This window comes from Beta vulgaris, chromosome 8 (assembly GCF_026745355.1).
Source record: "Beta vulgaris subsp. vulgaris cultivar EL10 chromosome 8, EL10.2, whole genome shotgun sequence".
In the NCBI taxonomy this organism is placed as follows: Eukaryota; Viridiplantae; Streptophyta; class Magnoliopsida; order Caryophyllales; family Amaranthaceae; genus Beta; species Beta vulgaris.
This window is the reverse complement of record NC_079209.1, coordinates 23,943,245-23,967,456: the sequence shown is the minus strand read 5'-3', so window position 1 is coordinate 23,967,456 and position 24,212 is coordinate 23,943,245. Positions and strand designations below refer to the sequence as shown.

The following is a 24,212-nucleotide window of genomic DNA, read 5'->3' as shown; positions in this document are numbered from 1 at the left end:
GTTTGTGTTTGGATGGATAATATTATGAGATCTATGTTTGAGCAACTTGCTTGTTGCCTAGACTGTTGACTCTCTAGTGATGCAGGTACATTTCTTTGTTTTGATAATTACAATGGGGGAAGAGATATAGTGTCTAAAATTTTTTTTATCTTAGTTCCTATTCATGTTTTTCAAGTCTGATCCTGTTCCCAGTCTCAGTAGAGTTTTACTTAAGTTAGTTTGTGTATTTTATTTGTTTTGTGAGTTATAGTCTTAGTCTTTAGATTTTTTTTTCAAAACATAAAAACATAAACATTTTTGTTAATTATTTGTCATAATCAAAAAGGGGGAATATCGTTATTTCACTATTTTGATAATGACATATAATTAAAGTTTATTTGATTTTAGTTTATTAGTCCATTTTTAGTTTATTATGTTAGATTTAATTTCATGTGTTTTAGATTTATTCTTTCCGTTTTGATTATTTTATTTTGTTAGATTTATTCTTTCAGTTTTCATTAGTTTATTTATTTTTAGACCTCACAATAACATGTTAAATAACTTATGGAGAATTGATTAGGAGTTTAATCAAGATTAAGTTGTTAAACCTTATTTGTGACAAACTGTTAATATTATGGAGGAAAATATTTGATATATTAAGATTCCATAATATTCTGTTTAGTTAGTTTGTGTGCAGCATTTTTTGTTTTCCTAAAAACAAGGAGCCGCAAAAAACTAACCTAAGCAAGCGCCCAAAATAGATCGTTGAGGTAGTTCCTACAATTTAGGAACCACAACAACCAACCTATTTACAAGGCGTGTGAACGTGGAGGTGCGCGTGTGTTAGTGGCTGAGATTATGGAAGCCTAACTAACCAACTGCCAATGGTAAAAATACAACGGACATATTATGGAGAAGTGGCTGAAGCTATGTGTGATCATGGAGAAGATCATGGGGAAGATCTTGGAGAAGATCGTGGTGAAGAACTCGAGAAGATAGGTCTCTACAAATAGATGTTTGTAACGATCTTTTTAAATATACTTTCAGAATTTTCTATGTAATATTCTTAGTGAAAGTACATTCGGTTTTCTTCTTCTTAGCAATTGATGTATTATAGATTGGGTTGAGTGAATCTAAGTCTGTAATCATTTTGAGAGAAAAAGAGAAAGAGGGAGAGAAGAGAGAAAGAGAAAAGACTTCGAGTGAAGTCAAGGGAGAAAGTCAACTGTTCAGGGGGAACAAGCTGACAGGGAACTAGGTCCTAGTGGAACAGAGTTGGTCCAAGTTTAGGTTGTACAAAAGAGAATCTTTTGGCCTAAAGTTATTAAAGAGAATTGAGTCAAAATCCCTCGTGGTCAAGGTTTTTCTTCCTATTGGGCCTAGGAGGTTTTTCTTCCTATTGGGCCTAGGAAGTTTTCCTTGTAAAAATCTCGTGTTCCTAGTTCTTTCTTATTCATGCAATTATTTCTTTCTTATTCAATCATTCTTTTATTTTCGCAAAAAGTTTGAAAATCTCTCCAACTATAATTCACCCCCCCCCCCTCTTGTAGTTGTTTAAGTGTTCGTCCAAGACTTATATATTCTTTGGTTGCCTTATTTCATTCAAAAATCTGTCTTTGGTTTCTTATATTTCCTTTTATTTAGAATCACTGCAAAAATGGATAAAGGAAAGGGTAAGGTGATTTATGAGAGAGTGGGTTTTAGGAGATCTCTAAGATGTAGAGAACTTGATGTTAAAATTCTTGACAAAGCTAGTGAGGAAGGAAAAAATAAAAAGAAGAAAAATGTGTTTCGAAAGGTGATTGTGTGTGGGTTAGAGGCTGCTGGTGGTGGGTTAAAGGCTGGTGGTGGTGGTGAAATGGCGGGTGGTGGTGGTGTTCACATGGTTGGGTCGGGTAAGGATGGGATTTTCACTCGATTTATGGTTGAAGAAGAATGGGATCACACTCTCATTAATGATGGCCATGAGATACCCATGAGCCCTTGCGTCACCGGGGATTTGGACCCCGAAAAACACTGTTTTCTAATCGTCCGAGGAGGGTTTAGTTGTTGACTTGCTGCCTTGCTGGTTGCTAGTTGTGATGTAATTTTTTCGTGTAATTTTTTGCTATCGGTAATGACTAACCTAACACTGTAATGAATGTTAGAAACTTGCAAAGTGGAATGAAACGAAATTTTTTGGAATTTCTTTTGTCCAATTCTATTTTTATTTTATTTTCGTTTGTCCAATACTCCAATTATGATTTTATTTTATCTATTTTTGCCTACTTTATATTTTATTTATGTTGTCTAAACTCTACGTAAGCAAGTGGAGTGTGGAGATTTGGAGGGATAAAATAAAAAGAGCATTTCTAATACTTATTAAGTATTTAAGTTATTACAATCAATTACATAATACATATTAGATATTTATTTAATATACGTTATTTTTTGGCAAATTCTTTTAACTTTTTATGTCATATATACCAAAACAGCAAACCTTAATAATACCACTTGGTTTACCGTTAAAATATTGTATAATGGACAACTTAACAAAAAACAACCACATGGGGGTTGAATATTGGGGGTTTCAAATTTAAATGAGGTGGTTAAAAATGATAGAGATCTTAATTATGTATTTATGTCTTGATAAATAATATTTGTCAATTACTTTGAACAAAAAAAGTGACGAAATGTTTTCTGTTCAAAAATTATTTAAATTGACAAAAAAAATGTACTCATTTACTCATTGTCGGTTGTATTGCGTAAGAATGATGTTCGGTCGGGTTTAGTTGGGTCGGGTGGTAACTGGGTTGGGTCGAAATTGGGTTGGGTCATAACTAGGTTGGGTCAGAACTGAGTCGGTGATAGCTGGGTTGGGTGGTAACTGGGTGGGTTTAACTAGGTCATTGGCGGGTGAAGTTGGGTGCGGGTTATTTTAGGTCGGAAACAGATTGGGTCTAGGTCGTTGTTCACGGGTGCAACTGGGCACTGGTCAAACTAGGTCGGCCCAATTCAGGTTGGGTTACCAAATCCACGGGTTAAACTATAAACTGGTGGACGCTGGGTCGGAATGGATCGGCTTCCCAACCGACCACTCTCAGCTCGAAACAGGTTGGGTTTGGGTCGCATGCGGGTTCACCTGTGGGTCGGCCCAGTTTTTGACACCTCTACTTCAGATGGATCCGTTTTTCATTCACCTCAATAAGCAATGTAGTTAATTATTCAAGTATTGTTTGTACTATTCCATTGGCGTATAAAGGTAAATATATGATAAATTCCTTTTATATGCTAATTCAATTTTAATTTTTTTATTAACATAAATGAAAATACCAATTTCTTTTGTTCTAGATTTACAATCATCATCTTCTCAATCGTCTTTTGAGGCACCACTAGACACAATTACTTCTAACAATAATCCTACCAGCATTGTTATTAACAGTATATGATATATATATATATATATATATATATATATATATATATATATATATATATATATATATATATTTCGATATTTAGTGATTATTATTTATATTAAACGATAAAATAAAATAATATACAAAATCACATGATCATATTTATTTGAAATTTACTTTAGTGAAACAATCTCCTTCATATATTGCCAGAAATAAGATAAAGCTCATTTTGTTAGAAAAAGGAACTCGAGGTATGCATTATCTACTTTCAAAGTCATGATGATATTCAATAATTATGTTCATTTATTAGTTTCGATTAACTAAAACGCAAAAATAATAGGCAATTCTATGGTTTCTGGAGACATGAGGAATTGGCACAATCTCATAATTAGGTTAGACCTAAGAGACATGTGGTTCAAAGTTCAAATATCCTTAAATCAGTTACATGCAAAATTATAAACGGTATTAATTTATTATTTATTTATTTAATATAGGTATGTATTATTTCCATTACTTTTCATATCAAATCTAAAATGTATTATTTGTTTATGACTGATCTATAAAGATGAAAATGTTGAATTAACTTCTCATGACCAATAAAATACTACCTTTCAAGATGAGTGTGCTAAAGAAGACGATAGTGACAACAACGTCAATTATATGGATATCGTCATAGGTAGGCATATAATTTCTACTAACTATTGCAAATCATGTAAAATACATAATGATTATTATTATTTGCTGTCTTTCATTATTCATTAAAATTTATATCGCATATTTTATTAATGCAATTTCTTTTTCACAGAGAGCTACTCGGGTTTAGGAGACCCTACATATGTGTGTGAGTTTTGTGGGGCAGAAATGTGGTTTGACGAGAGAGTTAACAAGATAAACAAAACAATCAAGCCGAAGTTTTCGTTATGTTGCATGTAAGGGAAGGTTCAACTACCTCTACTAAAACATCCACATCAAATTATTTATGATCTATTAAAGAAGAAACATAATAGAAGCAACCACTTTCTTGAAAATATAAGAGGTTATAATATGATGTATTCGTTTACATCGATGGGTAGAAGGATTATTGCACCTACAACTAAAGGTCAAGGTCCATACAATTACAAGATTGGTGGTCAAAATCATCACTTGATAGGTACTTTATTGCCTGCTGATGGTGCACGACAAAAGTTTTCCCAGCTTTACATATACGATTCTGAGGATGAAATTAAGAACACTGTTGCAAGGTACAACATACTAAATGGCTTTATGTATCATTTTTACTTTAATTGTTTAATTTGCATATTCTGTTTCAGATTTTCAGTGGTATATACAGTTGAATTCCAAAAGTGTGGTTTGTCGCACGCTCATATTTTGTTGTTCATGCATCAAGAAGACAAATACCCTGTTGCTTCAGATATTGATAAGATTATTTGTGCTGAGTTGCCCGATAAATGTGAAGATCACGAATTATATCAAACCGTCAGTGAGTATATGATGCATGGTCTATGTGGTTCAGCAAATGCAAATGCTCCGTGAATGATTGACAAGCAATGTAGTAAGCATCTTCCCAAGAGGTTCAATGATGCTACTAGCGTGGATGATGAAGGATATCTAGTGTACAGGCAAAGAGATAATGGATCTACATTTGAGAAGAGTGGGGTTCATCTTGATAATCGGTATGTTATTCCGTATAATGCTGAATTGCTTCGTAAATATCAAGGACATATAAACGTTGAATGGTGTAACCAATCTAGATCAATTAAATATTTATTCAAATATATAAACAAGGGATATGATAGGGTTACAGCTGCAGCTTATCAAGATAAACAGAAAGAAGGTGAAGCCAAAGAAATAGATGAGATAAAGATGTACTATGATTGTCGATATATTTCGGCATGTGAAGCAATTTGGAGGATTTTTGGATTCAGCATCCATCATCGAACACCTGCTGTCGAAAGATTAAGTTTTCATCTACCAGGAGAGCAAATTGTTTTGTTTAATGACCATACGGGTGTGGAATCTGTACTAGACAGACCTCATATTGACAATACGAAATTCCTATCTTGGATGCAATGTAACCAAAAATATGAAGAATCTAGAGAGCTTACTTATGTTGAGTTCCCTACAAAATTTGTTTGAAAACAGGCTCAAATACAGTGGACACCAAGAGCTAAAGGTTTCACAATAGGACGAATCTACCACGTCTCACCAGGATCTGGAGAGAAGTTCTATCTTGTTGTATTTCATGTTTTGATGATGCCAAATACTTAGGTTAATTTTACTATATAGTATTATTTAAGCGGAAATTATAAAAAACAAAAAATAATGTAATATTCTAATTTGCATTTATATCTTGTTGAGAAAGATTAATTATTTAATCTAAGTCAAGATATTTATCTTATACTTTTGAATCTTTATCATATGGTATGTTTAATATTCTAGTAACTTAGAATATTTGGATAAAAGATTCTTTAAGTTAGTAGATATTTTGTTGTTGTTATGCGTGAAATCAGTTGGAAATAGTGTGGCATACAATGAGGAGTTGATCCCTTGTAGTTCTCCAACAAACTCAAATGGCATGGCATACAATGTGGAGCTGATTCCTTAAAGCTCTCGAACCAACTCGATGAAGATGCTTCCACTAACGGTTAGTGGAAGGTAGTTTATTTCCTTTACAAAAAGAGTGGAGGAAGTGCAGCGAAAATCAGGCCATGATCTCCATTACTCCACTCGCGCCATTTGAGGAGAAAATGGAGCAAAACATGTCCAGATGAAGGAAGTATTGCAACAACTATTTAAGGAAGAAATTATTCGAAGAAAAATTTAAGAACTTTCATGCGAGAAAAAGTCAATCATTACTTAGAAAGTTTTTCTTGTAATTTTTTCTTCATTTAACATACACATTTGTAATATTCTTATAGTATGGGTTGAGAGAACTCAAATCTTGTATTCAAGAGTGAGAAAAGAGAAAGAGAAGACTTCTAGTAAAGTCAAGTGAGGAAAGTCACATGTTCAGGGGGAACAAGGTGACTGGCAACTGGTTCCTAGAGGAACTGAGTGAGGATTGATTTATAATAAGTTGTAATAACTTTCATAAATAAAAGAGCAAGTTTTCTTCCTAAAGAATTGACGAAGAGAACCTTGTTAAAAGGATCTTCTAGTGTTCTTCCTTGTATTATTTTTCTTCATTATCTTTCAAGTTTTATTATCCGCAAAAAGTTTGAAAATCTTCCCAACTATAATTCACCCCCCCCCCCTCTTGTAGTTGATCTAGTGTTTATACTAGAATAACCACTAGTAGAAAAATGACGATTTGCGTTGCCCCATTTGCGTCGCATGAAAGGCAAAACGACGCAAAACATCATTGTATAAACACCAGATACGGGTTATATGCGTCGTACCCTATTGATGTGTGACGCATATAAATCATGTGCGTCGGACACTGAGGTCCATCCAACGCACATTGCTGCATCCATTTATGAAATTTGAAGCCCTATTTGCGTCGTACTTAACTAATTTGCGTCGGACTCCTTGTCCCATCCGACGCAAATCAGCCCCAAAACCCAACTCGCTTTTTCTAAATCCTAGCTAGAGCCCTTGACCTCTTATTTCACTCAAACCCTCAAACCCTAGCACATAGAAGGAAGTTATTCATATGGCAGTAGCGTCTCTCAAAATCCTTTCACCCTCAAACCCTCTCTATCTCTCTCACCCTCTCACTCACTCTCTCTCTGACCCTCACCCTCACCCTCTCTCTCAAATGAAAAAGCGATGAATACTCTGAAATTCTTTCTCAACGAAAATATTTTCGAACAACGAAACTCTTAACCGTGCTTCGTCCTCGATTATTTTCGAACAACGAAAAAGTGAACATTGAACAAATTTGAAGAACGAGCAGTGTCAGTGAACAACGAAAACCGCCATGGATGAATATCTTTCTCTCGCCTCGAAAACTCTTTCTCTCTCTTGACAGGTTTGTTTTTTTTTTACAGATCTACAATTTCGTTTTTTCATTTTTTCATTTTGTAGATCTAATTTTATGTTTTATTTTTGGCGTTTATCATAGTCTATTTCGTTTTTAATTTTTTAGATCTTATTTTATGTTTTAATTATCAGATCTGAAAATTCATTTTTTTATTTTCCGATGTGAAAAATTAAAACGTTCTAGATTTAGTTCATGCATATGAAAATTACGGCCTTCTTTTTTTTTTACTTTTTATATCTGATTTTTTATTTACTTTTTTTTGGCATTTATCCTAATCTAGGATTTTTTTTTTAATTCTCTGAAATTCTTATTTTCATTGCAAATCTGTGTTTGGTTCTTCTCGTCTTCTTCGTCGGAAAATGTTGGCAGTGCTTCGTCCTCGATTATTATCATTTTAATTTTACATGTTTTCTACATTTGTAATGTAATTTATTTATATCTAGTTTACATATTTTCATCTCTCATTCTAAATTTTGTAATATATATTCAACATAATTAATATAAAATACATGTTACTAATGTTGGACATTGGCTCTTCACATTGCCCTTAAATTTTTACATTATTAATGTTCGTTTAGTATATGAAAGAAACTCGGGCAATTATTTAGCTATTTCACTGTAAGTCTGTTGTACTCTTGTTCCAAATTGTATGGCAGCAGACTTGTATTAAAGTATTGTATACAAAGTTATGAATGGAATAAAATAACACCAATTATCAAAAAAATATATATATATGAAAAAAAAACAAAAATATAAAGCTAAAAAACCACATCTGCGTCGCATGTTGTGTTGTGTGCGATGCAGATGAATGCTGATGGAAAATGCATATTTCAGACTATCTTGTTGGTACTTTTAAGAGCTATCTGCGTCGCACCTTGTGTACTGTGCGACGCAAATTGGTCATTTGCGTCGCATTGTATGCTACGTGCGACGCAAATGGTTAAAATATCTGCATCGTTTCTTGATACGACGCAGATCACTTATTGGTCATTTGCGTCAAGATCTGTGTCGTCGGACCTATGTCCGACGCAAATAGGGGTCCCAGGTCTGACGCAAATCGACGTTTCTCTACTAGTGAACATATCTTAGAACTTTACTGAATTTTGTAAAAGGCGCGACAGGCTACGAAGACATTAGAACGGTTGATGGTGTAGTGTATCCTACATGCAAGGAAGCTTGCTATGCAAGGGGGTTACTTGATGATGACAAGGAATATGTTGACGCAATAACAGAAGCATGTTTTACAGAATCAGGGCATTATCTAAGACATTTGTTCTCCATGTTACTATTATCTGGTAGTATGTCGAAGCCGGAGGAAGTTTGGCAAAAGACTTGGCGGTTATTGTCTGATGACATTCTTTACAAGCAGCGTTCTATTCAAAAAAAAAGGTAAAGAACTACGATAACATTGTTGAGTCAAAAGTGATATTTTTTAGCAACGTGCATACTTAATATAGGTTACTGTATTTATTTTATATGTTTTCACGGCTCTCCATTTAACTGACGATCAAATTGAAGCTTTTGCATTGGCTGAGATTCAAACCATGCTCCAAAGTAATGGTAGCAGCTTGCGTAGATTAAGTGGAATACCTTTTCCAGATGAACTAATCATGTTTAAAGGACAAAACAAGCTCATAGCAGATGAGTTTTCTTATGACATTGAGGAAATGACCTTGGAACATGACAAATTGTATAAAGGTTTAACTGATGAGCAGTCGATGATTTATTGGGAAGTATTGGATGATGTGTCGAGTCAAGAAAGAGGTGCATTTTTTGTTTATGGCTACAGAGGGATGGGTAAAACATATGTTTGGAAGACATTATGTGCTACAATAAGAAAGAAGGGTGAAATTGTATTGCCGATAGCTTCGAGTGGAATTGCTTCTCTCCTCCTTCCACGAGGAAGAACAGCTCATTCTAGATTTGGTATCCCTTTGAATGTAATTAAGAATTCTACTTGCGTCGTCATTCGCCCTGGGTCGGATTTAGCTGCTCTTCTAATTAAGACAAAACTAATCATTTGGGATGAAGCTCCAATGATGCATAAGTATTATTTTAAAGCACTTGATAGAAGTTTGAGGGACATAATGAGGTTGGTTGATAAGGATAACTTTCATCGACCATTTGGAGGTAAAAGTGATGATATTCGGTGGTGATTTCAGGCAGATATTACCAGTTGTACCGAAGGGAACTGGGCAAGATATCGTGTTCACCACCGTTAATTCGTCTTACTTATGGGATTCGTGTAAGGTCCTAAGACTTACTCACAATATGAGATTACAATCAGGTTCCTCGAAATCTTCTGTTGATGGATTACGAGAATTCTCAGAGTGGATACTAAGCGTAGGAGATGGAAAGGCTGGGGGTCCTAATGATGGTGAAGTCGTTATCGAGGTTGCAAAAGATATCCTTATAGATCATGGGCCGATCCAATTTCGGCAATTGTTGATAGCACATACCCAGACCTACATGAGCATATTTGGGAAGCTAAATATTTCCAAGAAAGAGCTATTTTGGCCCCAACAAATGAGATAGTGGAGATAGTAAATGATCATGTTCTATCTACCAATCCTGGAGAAGAGAAAGTCTTTTAAAGTTCGGATGCTATAAGCAAAGAGGACGGAAACTTTGGAGTCCACGAAATATACTCCACTGAATTCCTCGATAAAATATAATTCTCTAGTCTCCCAAATCATAGCATACGATTAAAGGTTGGTGCGCCAGTTATGCTTCTAAGGAATATTGATAAAAACATATGGATTATGTAATGAGGTTAGTCGTCAATCATTTAGGTAATCGTGTTATTAAAGCTACTGTTATTTCCGGAAGTAATGTGGGAGCAAAAGTTTTTATCTCAAGAATGATATTGACGCCGTAGGACTCCACCAAGTTTCCTTCATATTTCAGAGACATCAATTTCCTTTAATGGTTTGCTTTTCTATGACTATAAATAAAAGTCAAGGACAATCTTTGTCTCATGTAGGCTTGTATCTCCCGAGACCTATTTTTAGCCATAGCCATTTTATGTTGCTGTTTCCAGAGTTACGAGCAAAAAAGGTCTAAAGATTCTTCCTTTTGATGAAGAACACGGAGCACGTACAAGTACAATAAATGTAGTTTACAAGGAAGTGTTTGCAAACATATAGATTGAGTTAAAATGTTATATATGTAATTAACGGTTTGATCACTCATATATGATGATTTTATGATGTTGGGTTATCTGCGTCATTGTTATTTTTTTATTGTTCCTTAGTTATGTTATAAAGCAATTAATACTCCCGTGCATAATGCACGGGTCCTAAAACTAGTTTGGAGATACAAAACAACAATCTTTGTAACATAAAAAGTTAATTTTGCCAAAACTATTGGATCATCATTTTCTTGACTTTTGTGTATCATTCTTGTGCAACCATGTTAAACTTCTCTATATCATTCTAATTTTATTATAGGTCTCTAATGAGAAAATATTATGAGCACCACACAATATAGAAAGGGCAACCTTTTTTAGATTGATGATTAATTTAGAGCTAATAAATAATTAGAGGTTAATGCTAAGGGTGTATTTCTGAAAAATTTAGGAGTGTATGGTGAATTTTCAAAACATTGGAGATATTTGGTGTATAATTTATTACTCCCTCCATTTCCTAAAGATATTCCTTGTTACTGTTCCTACAGATACCAAGGAAGATCCATTTATGTGTTATGTGGGGTGAGTAAAGTAGGAGAGAGAAAGGGGTTAAGATAAATAAACAAATAAAAAGGGGTTAAAGTAGGAGAGAGAAATGAAGTAAAATTGAATTATTAATGTAATGGTGGACCATATGATAGGGACATGAGAGGGTAAAGAGAAAAAAAATTCCAAATAAGGAATAAAGTAAAAGAGGGAAGATCTTTTGGGAACGCACTTAAACAGAAAGAGGAAAGATATTTAGGAAACGGATGGAGTATTATATGCCTAACTCTTTTAATGTCACTAACTTGGACATAATTCTAGTTCTACAACCACCCTCATGATGGTGTCATTGGTTAACCATTGGGATAATTTTTTATTCTTAAATTCAAAACATTAGGCTAATTTTTTAATCTTAAAGTTGCGTTAGTGATTCACTATTATTGTAAACGCATCAAACTTTTGACAAATGCAAAGATAGTTTCTCAAAATACACTATAACCTTAACACGATGCAGTAGCAACTAGTTTAATTTGGTAAATTCATATGAGGGAGTACTCTTAACAATGACCTAAAATCAAATATTGCATGCACTCATGCTTATGACATCCTTTATATAAAAAATAAAGAATATCCTAACCGCAAGCAAGATGGCATTGGGCCATTCTAGGTTGTGGCCCAATGCTCATGTCAATCCAAACTCAACACATTTATTGGTTTCTATGTTGTATCGCCTAAGCCCACTGCAAAGTACAAATAATTCTCCACTCAAAAAAAATACCGATTGTTACATATATTGTGTTCTTGATTAGTTAAAAAACTTAAAATCTCCATATTACTCCCTTAGCACCTAAGAAATTAAATCGACCACAAGTCACCACACATGCCTAAACATGAAAGAATTCAGCCCAGACCAAGCACATCTAGTGCCAAATCTACGACGGGTTCATGTTAGCCTAGTCTCGTTCTCTCCACTGCTATGGTTCATGAATACCATCAGTGAGTTACACGGCTAATTGGCTAAGAATATATTCAATTCAGCTTTTGAGGTAGCTTTTAAGTACTTCATCTGTTTTCTTTTATTGTTTCTATTTGAAATCTTTTCGCATGGAAAATTGGTCAAAGTAGGAAGAACTTTTGGAATTGAATGGAGTAGTTTTTAGCTTTGAAAAGTTATTATGGTATTCTTTTTTTTTTGAGGGAAGTTATTATGGTATTCACTAAAGCAACTTTTGAAGGCAATTTTCAGGTAACTTTTAGCTTTTGAGTAACTTTTGACAATAATTAAGACTATTACTTTCTGAGTATCTTTTGTTACAAAATATCATTTTTACATATTATTGACATACGTTATTAATTACTGAACACATATAATATTTTTTTTTTTAGAGGATCGAACACATATAATTTAGAAAATTAGTTAGGCACCAAAAAGCTGCAGCTCATAAGCTCACAGCTAAAAGCTTATCTCTATTATATAAGCCAAGGGAGGAGGTGTGGTGTCCTCTTTTGAAGTGACTAAAATACCCTTAATGATCTAATTAATGGAATGAAAAAAATTACAAAAGCAAATCATTTAAAAATTTTCATTTCAACTTGCCATTTAAAACAACTTTAAAATGGTATATGCATCAAATACTTCAATCAAAAATCAAATGGACAAAATATTTATACCTTATAAAAAAAGATGCATACATAACGTGCACATAAAAAGTCTGAACATTCACTACCTTTGATACTCTTTAATTCAGTTAAACCAACTCATTATTTTTGTTCTTTCTGTTCAATATTCATTCACAAAAAATTAATGTTAACAATCACTCACAATCTTTTTATTTTTTTACATTAGCGAATTAATATACTTCGTCCATTTTTTTTTAGATGTTACACTTTCCATTTTAGGAAGTTTTAAATTAGATGTTACACTTTTATTTTGGGTAATAACTTCTCTCTATCTCTCTCCTATCACATGTTCACATGGGACCCTTTTGTTTTTCATTCTCTCTATCTCTCTCCTCTCCAAAAATTACTTAGGAGTCCGTGATTTGAAAAGTGTAACATCTAATAAAAAACAGAAGAAGTATCTAAATTCATCTAAGTGTTGAATTTTTCACATTTAAGTTTAATCATAAATAAAGTACGAATGGAGTATCTAATAGAATAACAAATTTTGAAATGAACACACGCATCGCGTGCATATGAAGGCTAGTAGGCTTATAGCTAAACAGACCGTTAGACCCTGGTAACGCCACGCTAAAAACCGTGTCAAACTCAAAACAACTCATCATCATCAATCATCATCATCAAAACCACATCAACAAATAAAACCCACAAAAATAAAAACGAAAAGGTCTTTTTTTGCGGCAACGAATCCTGAAAAAAATGACTGAGAAAGAAAGAAACGGAACGACCAGCACTTCCGGTGCCAGCGCCCCTCCGTATCCTACGGCCTCGTTTGGTCAACAACAACAACAACAACCATATGAATACGGTACTTTTCAAGGTGTTGCATATTACACCCGGCCACCGACTCAACCAGTTGTCGGTTTCCCTCAACCTGCTCCTCCACCTGGCGCTACCGTCGCTTCTAATTACTATGCTCATGGTTATCACACCGTTCCTGGTATTTTCTTTTCCTCCATTTTCCTATCCTTTCACTATTTTAGATAGATAATATGTGAACAACATCCGGGGCGGATCCAGGATTTTCAAAGAAGGGTAGGGTAATTTTACAATACGAATAATCATCACCCAATTCATCATCGCAAATCAACAGTAATGAAAACATTCACTATATTTTAATTCTTCACATCATACAATACGATTTAAAACATTCATAATTCAGCAAGCATATCATATCATTCTTCATAAACAAAATATTTCAAATTCACATACTCAACAATCAAATCAAATAGGAGAAATTCACAAGTGCGGGTCCAACTATTACCCATTTTCTTTTATAGGTCCCAACTATTAATTGGTCCTAAGTTTACCATCTTGTGATTTTTATAAATCCCGAATTACTTATAAATGGTTTAAAAGGTATGATTTTAAAATGTTGGCCCCATTTTATAGGTTTTTGTCACTCCCTGAAAGTATTCAAAGACGGTAAACATTTAAAAATCTTACCTTCTAACTAAGTAATCAGGACGTATGAAAATCACAAGAAAGTAAACTTGGGACCTGTAGGGAATAATCTATGGTTGGGACATATAAAAGAAAATGGGTAATAGTTGAGCTCTCTCTTGTGAATTTTCCAATCAAATAATAATTTCAACAAAAACAATCAAGATCGCGAAACAACAAAATCAATCACCAATTCAATCTCAAAGTAAAAATCATCACATAATTCATCTTCAATTACTCATACATTTAAAAAAAAAAACAATCACAAAATTCATTCCCCCTAATACAATAAACTAGCAATCTATTCACTATCAATTCGTTAACTAACATATCATTCCCATAAATTGAATAAACTAACAATCCATTCACTAATAATTCATTAACTAACAATTTACTAACATATCATTCCCACATTGTCAATAAACTAACAATTCACTAATAATTCATTCACTAATGCTCCATTCACTAACATAAACATTCCTACATCTGCAATAAACTAACAATTGATTCACTAATAATGTATTAACTAGCAATTAAGATTTTAACAATTGAAATTCACACATTCAATTTCCAACTAAACCATCAAAGAAAGTGAAAACAATACCTCAGATCTACAAAAAATTGGAAATTACATTTTCTAGTTTCCATATTTTTGTGCTCAACCTTATGCTAACACATTACATTACTCTTGACAGTGGAACCAAACACACAATAAAGGTAACAATTATTTCTTCTACGAGTTGAACTAAACATGCACCAAAACTAGGTGCCTCCATTTCTTTACCTCGGAATTCTATACCCTTTATCTTCTTGTTATATGATTTTTCTGCATTGATATTGGCACTTGGGGAGCTTAGATCAGTTTGTGGTTAGTAAACTTGAGAAGAATTTGTGTTTACCACACTTTAATTGACGTCATATATCCTGGGAAGTTTGTTGTTACCATATGCAGTGAACTAGTCTTATATGCACAATAGAAAGTTAAATTGCGTAATTACATCTATCCAAATCCTTCTTGTTAACTAAAAGAAAGGAAGTTAATGAGTTGAGAAACTGCCTTGAAATTCGGTAGAATCACAGTGTAATTTGGCCTTGTTTGATTGTTTTTTAAATTGGTAAAGATGAGTTTGATCGTTTTTTTATATTTGAAGGTATATTTCTAATTAAGGGTAGATACGAGTCCTCCCCTCTTCCTTTATATAATAGAGATACTTGCGAGTGACTAATAGTTAGTGGAACATAATTTGACATTGTAAAATGTTCTCAATATGTGACTGTCTCCTGGTCTTTGCTGAATATGTCATATTCGCTTTAAGGGCATAGAGATTTCTGTCTAGAGAGTAAAGACTATTGTACTCTGTTCTGAGCTAAGAAAGTTCTCCTAGATAGAGGCCCCCATCAGACATGTCAGCTTCTCCTCCGTGGCTCCACCATTTCTACTCTTATTAGATAGCTGATCACTTTCTTTCAGCCTATATATTCTAAGCTATAGCCTTTATGGTGACAAGGAAAGCTTTCTGGGTTGTGCAGTCTCTCCACTGATGATCCTTTCTCCACTTGCCCTTGCCATTTTTCTATTTACTTTCTTTGTTTGGTTTGGTGTTTTTTAAGTATGGGGTTTAGAGACTGAAGAAGCCATGTACTTGGAGTTATGTAGTTTTTATATTTTAATCACGTGAGCGGAAGAAGAATATCTCCCTGTAGATATTACACTTGGGGTTTCATCATGAAGGTATGATTGGATAGAATCCGTAATATGCAAGAGATTTAGCTACCAGATGGTTGACTAGCTGTATTGGTCAGGAAGTAGTTAAATGGAGTTGACTTAGGAGATCATTTTTTGTTTTATTTTTTTCCTTCAAACTTTATAGTGACTATGTATATGAAGATTGACGAATATGATTTTATGAAGGGGGTCCTTGTGTTTTTAGAGTTTTGTTGATCACTTGATGTAAATATGATGTTGAAGTTCATACTTATTAGGAGATGAAGGGAGAAAACTGCAATGAATGACTTCTTCCATACAATGAGCAACTACAATATGATGTTGAAAACTAATAAATAGCAAGCCCACACACCCTTGAAGTTTCTTTTGTTCTAGTGAAACACTGAAGAAATACTACTTATTTTTCATTAAAGCCTCTTTTGCCAGTGATGATTAATGGAACTAGAACCTCAATCAAATCATTGTCTTTGCTTTACTGCTTGATGTTTTGCACGCAATGAACCTTAAAATTATGTCGCCTCTTATTTGAAAGCTTTCAAAATATCAAAGTTTTCCTTTGCCGACTTAGCCCCATTTGTGCCTGCCCACTTAGTACTCCTGAGCCCCCATTGACACCAGGCTCGCACTCTTGTCTCCAGTAGGAAAGAGTGTCCATTCTCTCTCTTAGAAGTCTGTTTCCGCTCCTTACATGTACACAAGCCTCATTTCGCAATGGCCTGAACAACAGGAGTTCGCTGCACCGTTGAATCTCAGAACTTGTGGACTGTGGTACTGTGCTTCGCTAGTTTTGATGTACTCTTTTTTTTTTCTTTAAGTGCTAAAGCATAAAAGAACGGAACATCTTATTGGGTTCTATCTTTATCCTTAACCCCCAGATGCCCAATTTCCATGGTTGTGTCCTCCTAAGGGTGTGTGTGCTATTACTTAGGTTGTGAAATGTTCTTTTAGGACTTCTATGGATGCGTTCTTTTCACCTTTTAAAAAACAGGCCTAATAAATTCAGATTTATCTTGATATTTTCCAGCTAGTTTTCGATAAGTTCCATTTCAAACAGGATCTAGTAAATTCCAATAAGCTCTAATAATATCAATAAGTGTAGATAAGTTCGACTCAGTTCTAACACCTTATAAAATAAGCTTTAGTAAATTTTAATAAGTGTACTTAAATTTCAATAAGTTCAGATCACATAAGTTAAAGAAAAATAATGTGAAGAGAACGCACTCTTATGCTTGGAGTTCTTTTATCTTGAGGTTGTAGCTTTTTGTGTAATTGGATGATTCTAACGTGACAATGGCGAGCTTTTTTGCTGTCCGCAATATATGGAAGTTTGGATAGCTGCTATAAATGAGGTTTATAATACTATTTTGTTTTTTTCAAGAGACAATAATTTGCACTTCTGCCAGCTTCTTTCTTAAAGAACTTAAAAGTTCTAATGGAAACAAATGTATGGATGTACAAGAAATTTGTCCTCTGAAAGTGTAGTTAAGTTCTCCCATCTCCTATCTCTTGAAAAACCTATTGGAGATAAGGTCAATTGGTGGTGGATCGATGACTGTTGACTGAATACGTCCTTAAGTCTGGCTCCAAAAGCACCATCCATTTAGATCTCGTATAGTTCCTTCTAGGATCCATATGTCTATCTTGTTACATCAAAATCTGACGGTAGTACCCATGTTTATTCTTCATTACAGATTCTTACCTAACGGTGATCTGGCCGTGGTCTCTTAGAGGCATTGTGGTAAAGTAGTTATTGGATTATACCCCTTGTATGCTTCATTTAATGATGGTTCTTGGGTTTTATGTGAGTGTAGAAGATGATAGTGCTAGAATTCTAGAATAGTTGCATGATTTTTCACATGTCTTAATGATTGAACCTGTCTTTATGGCCTTCATGATAGTGATCAGGATGAGGAAGATTTTCTTATCAGATATTATTGAGTCTCACCATCTAGGATGCTCGGACTCGGGTACGGGGGTCGGACTCGGGTACGGGTCCAAGTGTCGGACACTTCAAATTCTAATTTTAAGGATTCGTGGACTCGTTTTTGAAGAGTCCAAATTGTGGATATGGACTCGGGGACACGGCAGTTAAGTATTAGGAAATCTTATTTTCTAGATTTAACTTCAAAAGCTCTAGTATAATTGTAAAAAAAAAAAAAAAGTAAAAGAGAAAAAGAAGCTAAAGGTTTACTATTTTTTGAGAGAGAGAAGAGAAAGAGGTGTAAATCAGTAAATGTAATGTTTCCTAAAAAAACAAAAAGGTGTAAATGTAATGTAGTACAGCTGTCTGCTGTACTACTTCTTGAATTTAATAGGCTGTTTTATTGCTTTACTTTTTCACTTTTTGGTTCACGTGATTTTTTCAACTCCCCCCTTCTGGTTTCCCACCTCACATTAAATTATTAGATAAAACAAAGAAGAGATCTTTACCATCTGGGTTTCTAGAACAACAGCACCCAGTAACCTCCATATCTCTCTCCTCTACCGTCGCCGGCGAAGTGGCCGGTAAGATGACGAAAGTTAGACCATTGTAAACGACTCACCCTCCCGAGTAAAAGCCCCAATATCTCAAGAAATAAAATCGTGTATTTCTAGGTCAATTTTCAGATCTAGGGTTTACAGGTAATCGATGCCACGTCCACTTTCTCCTCCCCGCGTCCAGTTTGGATTCCGTGTCGGCACCGGTGTCATGTCGTGTCGAAACCGATACAGCAGGGTGGCTGGCCGAGTCCGAGCTTCACAGCTCACCATCATAATCGAGGAATCTGTAAATTGTAAGTTAGGTGTACCTGTATATATTACTTGTGCAGACAGAAATGGAGATGCACACTGCAAAATAATTTTTCACCCAGATTTTATCTCCAATCATATCTCATCTCTCCCCCAAAAATCTTACGATAATTACAACATTCCTTTTTCCTTTGATACTTCCTTCATTTTTTAATTCTCGCAATGTTGAAATGTGCACAAAAATTTAAGAGGGAAGAGAGTTACAGAGATAAAAAAAAAAAAAAAAAAAGAACTCCATATGATAGGAGAGAGAAAGAGACAATATATTGCCAAAAAGAGGAAACATTGCAAGTGGTAATAGACGGAGGAAATCAAAAAAATTATGGAAATTAATTGCGTCCAATAGGAATTGAACCTATACCATCCTATCCGTTAGACTAAGGACACTTTTCATTCCGATTTTTTAGCATTTTGCACTTATTTTTGTTTCGAAAAAGATCCCGATTGTATAACTTTCACTGGAACTTCCATATAATGATTAGTAATGACTATTTTTAATAATCATTGGTATTTCAACACATGCTATTATAACAATCATATGTTTTTGCAAATTTAGAGTTTTAATGTTGCTACTATGGAAGTTGTTGGGTTGATCTAAGAAGATCTTACAATCCATGTCAATAGTAATATGTATGGGAGGAGGAGGAACCACTATTCTATGGGCTAGTATGTGATCTCGAGTATCGTGGATAGAAAGAAATGACTATTTTTGAGACAGGTTTTCGAGTTGGAAGTCTTCGTTTGAGAGAATTGTGTTTCTTACTTCTCAATGATGCTTTTCTATGCTACATACTATGTCTTTTTCCAATTAGTGTTTTAAGAGGACTCCTTGCTCTCTTCTTGCTTTCTTTTTTCTCACATTAATGAAGAATTTCTTTATCTTTCAAAAATTACATATGACACTTAAGGTGATGGTCTAAATATTAGTGTCCTGGCTCATACTTTCTTTGGTAATTGGCTTTTTATTTAGAAAGAACTTTTGAAAAATAGAGGTTTAACTTTTGAGTGTTAAAGAATCAAAATAGCAAGTTATAGATCATTAACGAAATTGATGCTGGACATATGGGAGTTGGGAGTTTGGCACAGTACAACAACTTTAAGTTGCCAGCAAAATCTTCAGAATTGGGTATTTGAACCTTGATATGGTTAATAATGCTCTTCTCTCGTTTAAGTTGGTCCTTTGGCGGACCATGATGATCACAATATGCTCAAGCAATCAACACCCTCAGAGATTGTCTTTTGAAGCTGTTTATGGGACTGTTTTTGTGCATTTATTTTTCGGATTGGATTTCATAGTTTTAGGGTGCGTTCTATTCAACTTATTGGCCCTGAACTTATTGGACATTATCTGAACTGAACTTATTGAACCTGAACTGAACTTATTGGAACTTATTAAACCTGATTGGACCTGATTCAACTTATTGGACCTGATTGAACCTGATTGGAACTTATTGGACCTTATTGGACCTTATTGACCTTATTGAAACTTATTAGACCTTATTGGCCCTGATTGAAACTTATTAGACCTTATTGGACCTGATTGAAACTTATTAGACCTTATTGGACCTGATTGAAACTTATTTGACCTTATTAGACAAAAAAATTGATCATTAATAACATAAATATTACCACTAACGTAAATACTACCCTCAAATTTTTTTATGGAGTAATAATTATTATAATTCGTCCTTTAAAAAATAATGATTATTAATTATCTCTCATGATAATTAATTTAACAAAAAAATTTACTATTTATATATTTGCCTATATATAACTTTCACCACTAATATATCTAATAGTCTTGTTTTGATTTTATAAAACACTAGTAGAAAAGCAAAAAATTTAATATGAATAATAAAATAATAGACATAATACAAATAAATAATAAAATAATAGACATAATACAAATAAATAATAAAATAATAGACATAATACAAATAAATAATAAAATAATAGACATAATACAAATAAATAACAAAATAATGTAATTATAATTATTATTGCAAAATATTGTAATTATAATCATTATTATTATTGTTAACCTTAATTATTTGACCATGATTATAATATTATTTCATAGCAATATGAATAATCAAATAATAAACAATAATACAAGTATAATAATATACATTGTGGTACTTTAATAAAAAATTCTAATAATAACATAATCAGCTAATAGTAATATGAATAATAAAATAATAGAAATAATATAAATAAATAATATAAATAAATAATAAAATAATAGGCATAATACAAATAAATAATAAAATAATAGACACTAATACAAGTATAATACTATATAATCATTGTGGTACTTTAATTAAAATTCTAATAATAACATAATCCGCTAATAGTGATATGAAATTATGAATAACAAAATAATGGACAATAATACAAATGTTTATTAAACATTGACTATTTGGACCTTATTGGACCTTATTAGACCTGATTGGAATTTATTAGACCTTATTAAACCTGATTGGAACTTATTGCACCTGATTGGAATTTATTGCACCTGATTGGAAGTTATTGGACCTTATTAGACCTTATTGAAACTTATTGCCCTTATTAGACCTTATTGCAACTTATCTGAACTTATCTGAATTTATTGGACCTGAAACTTAATTTTTTAAGTTGAACAGAACGCACCCTTATTTGGATTGTTCACTTATTTACCAATGTCTTTTCATTGTAAGGTTATGCTATCGCCGAAGGGAGACCTTTGAGGGAGCCAAGTACTCTTTGCTGTGGAATAGGGATTGGCTGGGTCTTGTAAGTTGACTCTCTTACTTTTGGGCTGCTTTTATTTGTAATTGTAGCTAGCGTGTTGTTTTGAAAGCCTATTGGTTCAATAATTTAACTCGTTGACTAAGGATCTAGCTATGCTATTGGATCGAGGGTTGCAGTGTTGCCTAATTTAGTATTACATTAAGCATTATAATACCTGACAAGTGTATGCATTTTGTGGTGCTTTGTGACTTTTTGCTACTGGATGCTGATCAAAGTTGCTGTCTCATTTTTTCTTTATAGGATGGTATCTAGTCTACAGCAATGTAAAGGCCTAATGTTGTGAGACCTAATCTATGTGTTACTTCCTCTGATCCAAAAATTTTGTCATTAGCAATCCCAAACATGATAAGAATTTGATTTAATGTGGATCAAAATTGCACTGGTGGTACTCATTGGCATCTTTTATTTTACTGTTAATCTGATATTATGGTCATGTGATCATGTCTAGCTACTTAAGTGAAGGTTAAGCTATTCCAGGTTGTTGGGAGTAGCCTTTGATGACTAATTGACCTTTTTATTTTATTTTTTCTGCAAGGGAATTCTGCGTTCAACGTGAATTTATAGATCCATTATGCAATAATTATTGTTCGGTCATTGGGCTCATGCCTATCAACCAGCTCCCATGTCTTGTTCTTCTTGATCATCTATTTCTAATTTTCTATGGCTATACAGTTGAAACATGACGCTGTACATTTGTACATTTAATTGAATGATAGAACGCTCCTTATATATCTCCACGATAGGTCTTTATTCAAGGGGACAACTTTAGGATATAAAAGTTGGCGATGTAGATTGCACAGAGGATGATAGCAAGTTGCCAGGATCGAATTATTGATGTTCACACAATGATAAGGCTGAGATGAACTTGGGTCCTCTCTACCCTTTCTAATGCCACAACACACTTGTATTGATCTCCAGATCTCTGCTTACAGTGATCTTCTCCATGCTCAAATTGTAGATCTTGAAGCATGTAGAACTGGAATAATAGCCTAGGAAGAGTTCAGCTTTTGCATTTGGCTTGCTTCTTTGTGCTGGAATGTCGCATAACAAGCTAAAGCAAAAACTTTTAGTGTTTGGCTATTTGTTTTCTCCTGCTCTATGTTTCATTTGGAGGCTTTCCTCGTATAGCCTTTGCAAGTGCAAGCTACCTATTTAAAATATACGTGCTATATATACAGCCTCTTCCCGTAACTTCCTTGGCATGATTTTCGTCCTCCAGTGTACGTTTAGCCATTTTCATGACTGCAAATCTTTCTAGATCATTAACAAGATAATAGATTACTTGTTTCCATCTAGAGAACAATCTTAAACAATCCATAAAGATATGTATGAACAAGCCCTAGTCTATTTCTCTGCTCTCGAGACCTTTTATCCACGTTAAGGAATGGTTGTTTGTCACTTAATAAACTGACAATTTGCTGGGGGAGGGTGGAATTACTGGACCATGTATATAAACATTAGAGACAACATTTTTTGTATTTAGTCATGCTGACTTTAATTCCTGCTATCACAATAGTTTAATTTTGCAAAACTAAAACGTCTCTTTTCATGATGCATTTCTTGAAGTTATGCCCACATTGTGGGGCAATCTTAAATTCCAGTTCTACTATCTTTGGATTATTTTCTCTCTCTAATACCTTCCCTTTATATTTCAAGGTTTATTGCTGGTTTCTTCTTGGCGGGCATACCTTGGTATGTTGGAGCCTTAATTCTAGTTTGTGGCAGATTAGATTACAGAGAGAAAGCAGGATATGTTGCATGCATGGTAGCTGTAAGTTCTCAAATTTTCCCGTTCACTTCTCAAGAATATTTGTTTTATAAGTTGTACCATAATTAATTGTCAGGGATACTTGTTTATAGTGATTATTATTTTTTTCCTTTATTAACTCAAAAAAAAAAAAAAAAACCACCTAAGAAAAGGAAAGATGGATAAAGTGAAAGAAAGTACTTGGTGATGATTGTTAATGTGTTTTCTTTCTTCGAATGCAGACTATTCTGGCAATGCTTGCTATTCTATTTGGTCTAACGAGTGATAATGATTTCTGGTGAATTCTGGAATACAAAGAAATGAAGATGTACATCCTGCCTACTTGCATGGAGCCGAACAACAGACGCCCTCTTTATCTCTTGTGAACTCAGAGGCTATGTAATATTGTTTTTAATATCGTATATAATTCATGTCGTTATTTTCTTGATGGTATAATTGTTCATATGAAATTTGAAACGTTTGGTACGTTGGCATAATGGCATTGGGAGTGCCTGCGAGTGGCTAAAAAAGGGGGGAAAAAAGTTTGTACAGTTTTGAATTTCCTCGTTTATGTTGGGAGAACGTTGGTTTGTCTTGTTGAGTGGAAAAGTTTATTCCTTGTTGATACAGATACATGTGTTTTTCATGTGATTACCTGTTCTACTGGTTTGTTAACGGTTACATGATTGGTTAATGGTTGTTTATTAATTGTTAATGATTGAAGTTGTTAGCTTGAGTTTGTCGAGTTGATTGAAGTTGAAGAGCTCGGGAAGCTAACTAATACGACATCGTAAGAGTTTTTTTTATAAAAATGAGCTAGAAGTTTTTACAAAAAAAGATAAAAAAAATTGGTTCCATGATCCAAGCCAACAAATTCAATACTCTATTTCTAATTTCCTCTCTCTCCTGTCAAAAAAAAAATCCCTCTCTCTATAACCTATCTTACTCTTTTTATTTTTGTTTTTGACGGGCAAAAGCACTTAAACAATCATATTTCTCAAATT

General features: G+C 33.8%; 1 protein-coding gene, 1 non-coding gene and 1 pseudogene across 3 annotated transcripts; 2 read left to right on the top strand and 1 right to left on the bottom strand.

Moving 5' to 3' along the window:
• Positions 1-4,910: 4,910 nt before the first annotated feature.
• Positions 4,911-10,505, top strand: LOC104883531 (uncharacterized; annotated as a pseudogene).
• A 212-nt stretch (positions 10,506-10,717) lies between these two features.
• Positions 10,718-10,822, bottom strand: LOC125493015 (U6 spliceosomal RNA). The gene has a single exon (XR_007269397.1). It is a non-coding gene; the product is annotated as a U6 spliceosomal RNA (small nuclear RNA).
• A 2,506-nt stretch (positions 10,823-13,328) lies between these two features.
• Positions 13,329-23,837, top strand: LOC104883527 (60S ribosomal protein L18a-like protein). 2 transcript variants are annotated; one of them, XM_010668069.4, is made up of 4 exons: positions 13,329-13,652; positions 21,368-21,443; positions 23,118-23,232; positions 23,451-23,837. In XM_010668069.4, the coding sequence occupies exons 1-4, from the start codon at positions 13,412-13,414 to the stop codon at positions 23,508-23,510; spliced, it is 492 nt and encodes a 163-aa protein (XP_010666371.1). In that variant the 5' UTR covers positions 13,329-13,411; the 3' UTR covers positions 23,511-23,837. The 2 variants fall into 2 exon arrangements, with proteins under 2 accessions (XP_010666371.1, XP_048491051.1); XM_048635094.2 differs by lacking the exon at positions 13,329-13,652 and adding an exon at positions 14,936-18,655.
• Positions 23,838-24,212: the final 375 nt, after the last annotated feature.

What these genes read in the sequence shown, in the direction of transcription:
- LOC104883527 (XM_010668069.4), top strand. Translation starts at nt 13,412, where the DNA reads ATGACTGAGAAAGAAAGAAACGGAACGACCAGCACTTCCGGTGCCAGC. An exon ending in ATAGGGATTGGCTGGGTCTT is followed by an intron (nt 21,444 to 23,117) that starts GTAAGTTGACTC and finishes TTATATTTCAAG; the next exon opens with GTTTATTGCTGGTTTCTTCT. An exon ending in ATGTTGCATGCATGGTAGCT is followed by an intron (nt 23,233 to 23,450) that starts GTAAGTTCTCAA and finishes CTTCGAATGCAG; the next exon opens with ACTATTCTGGCAATGCTTGC.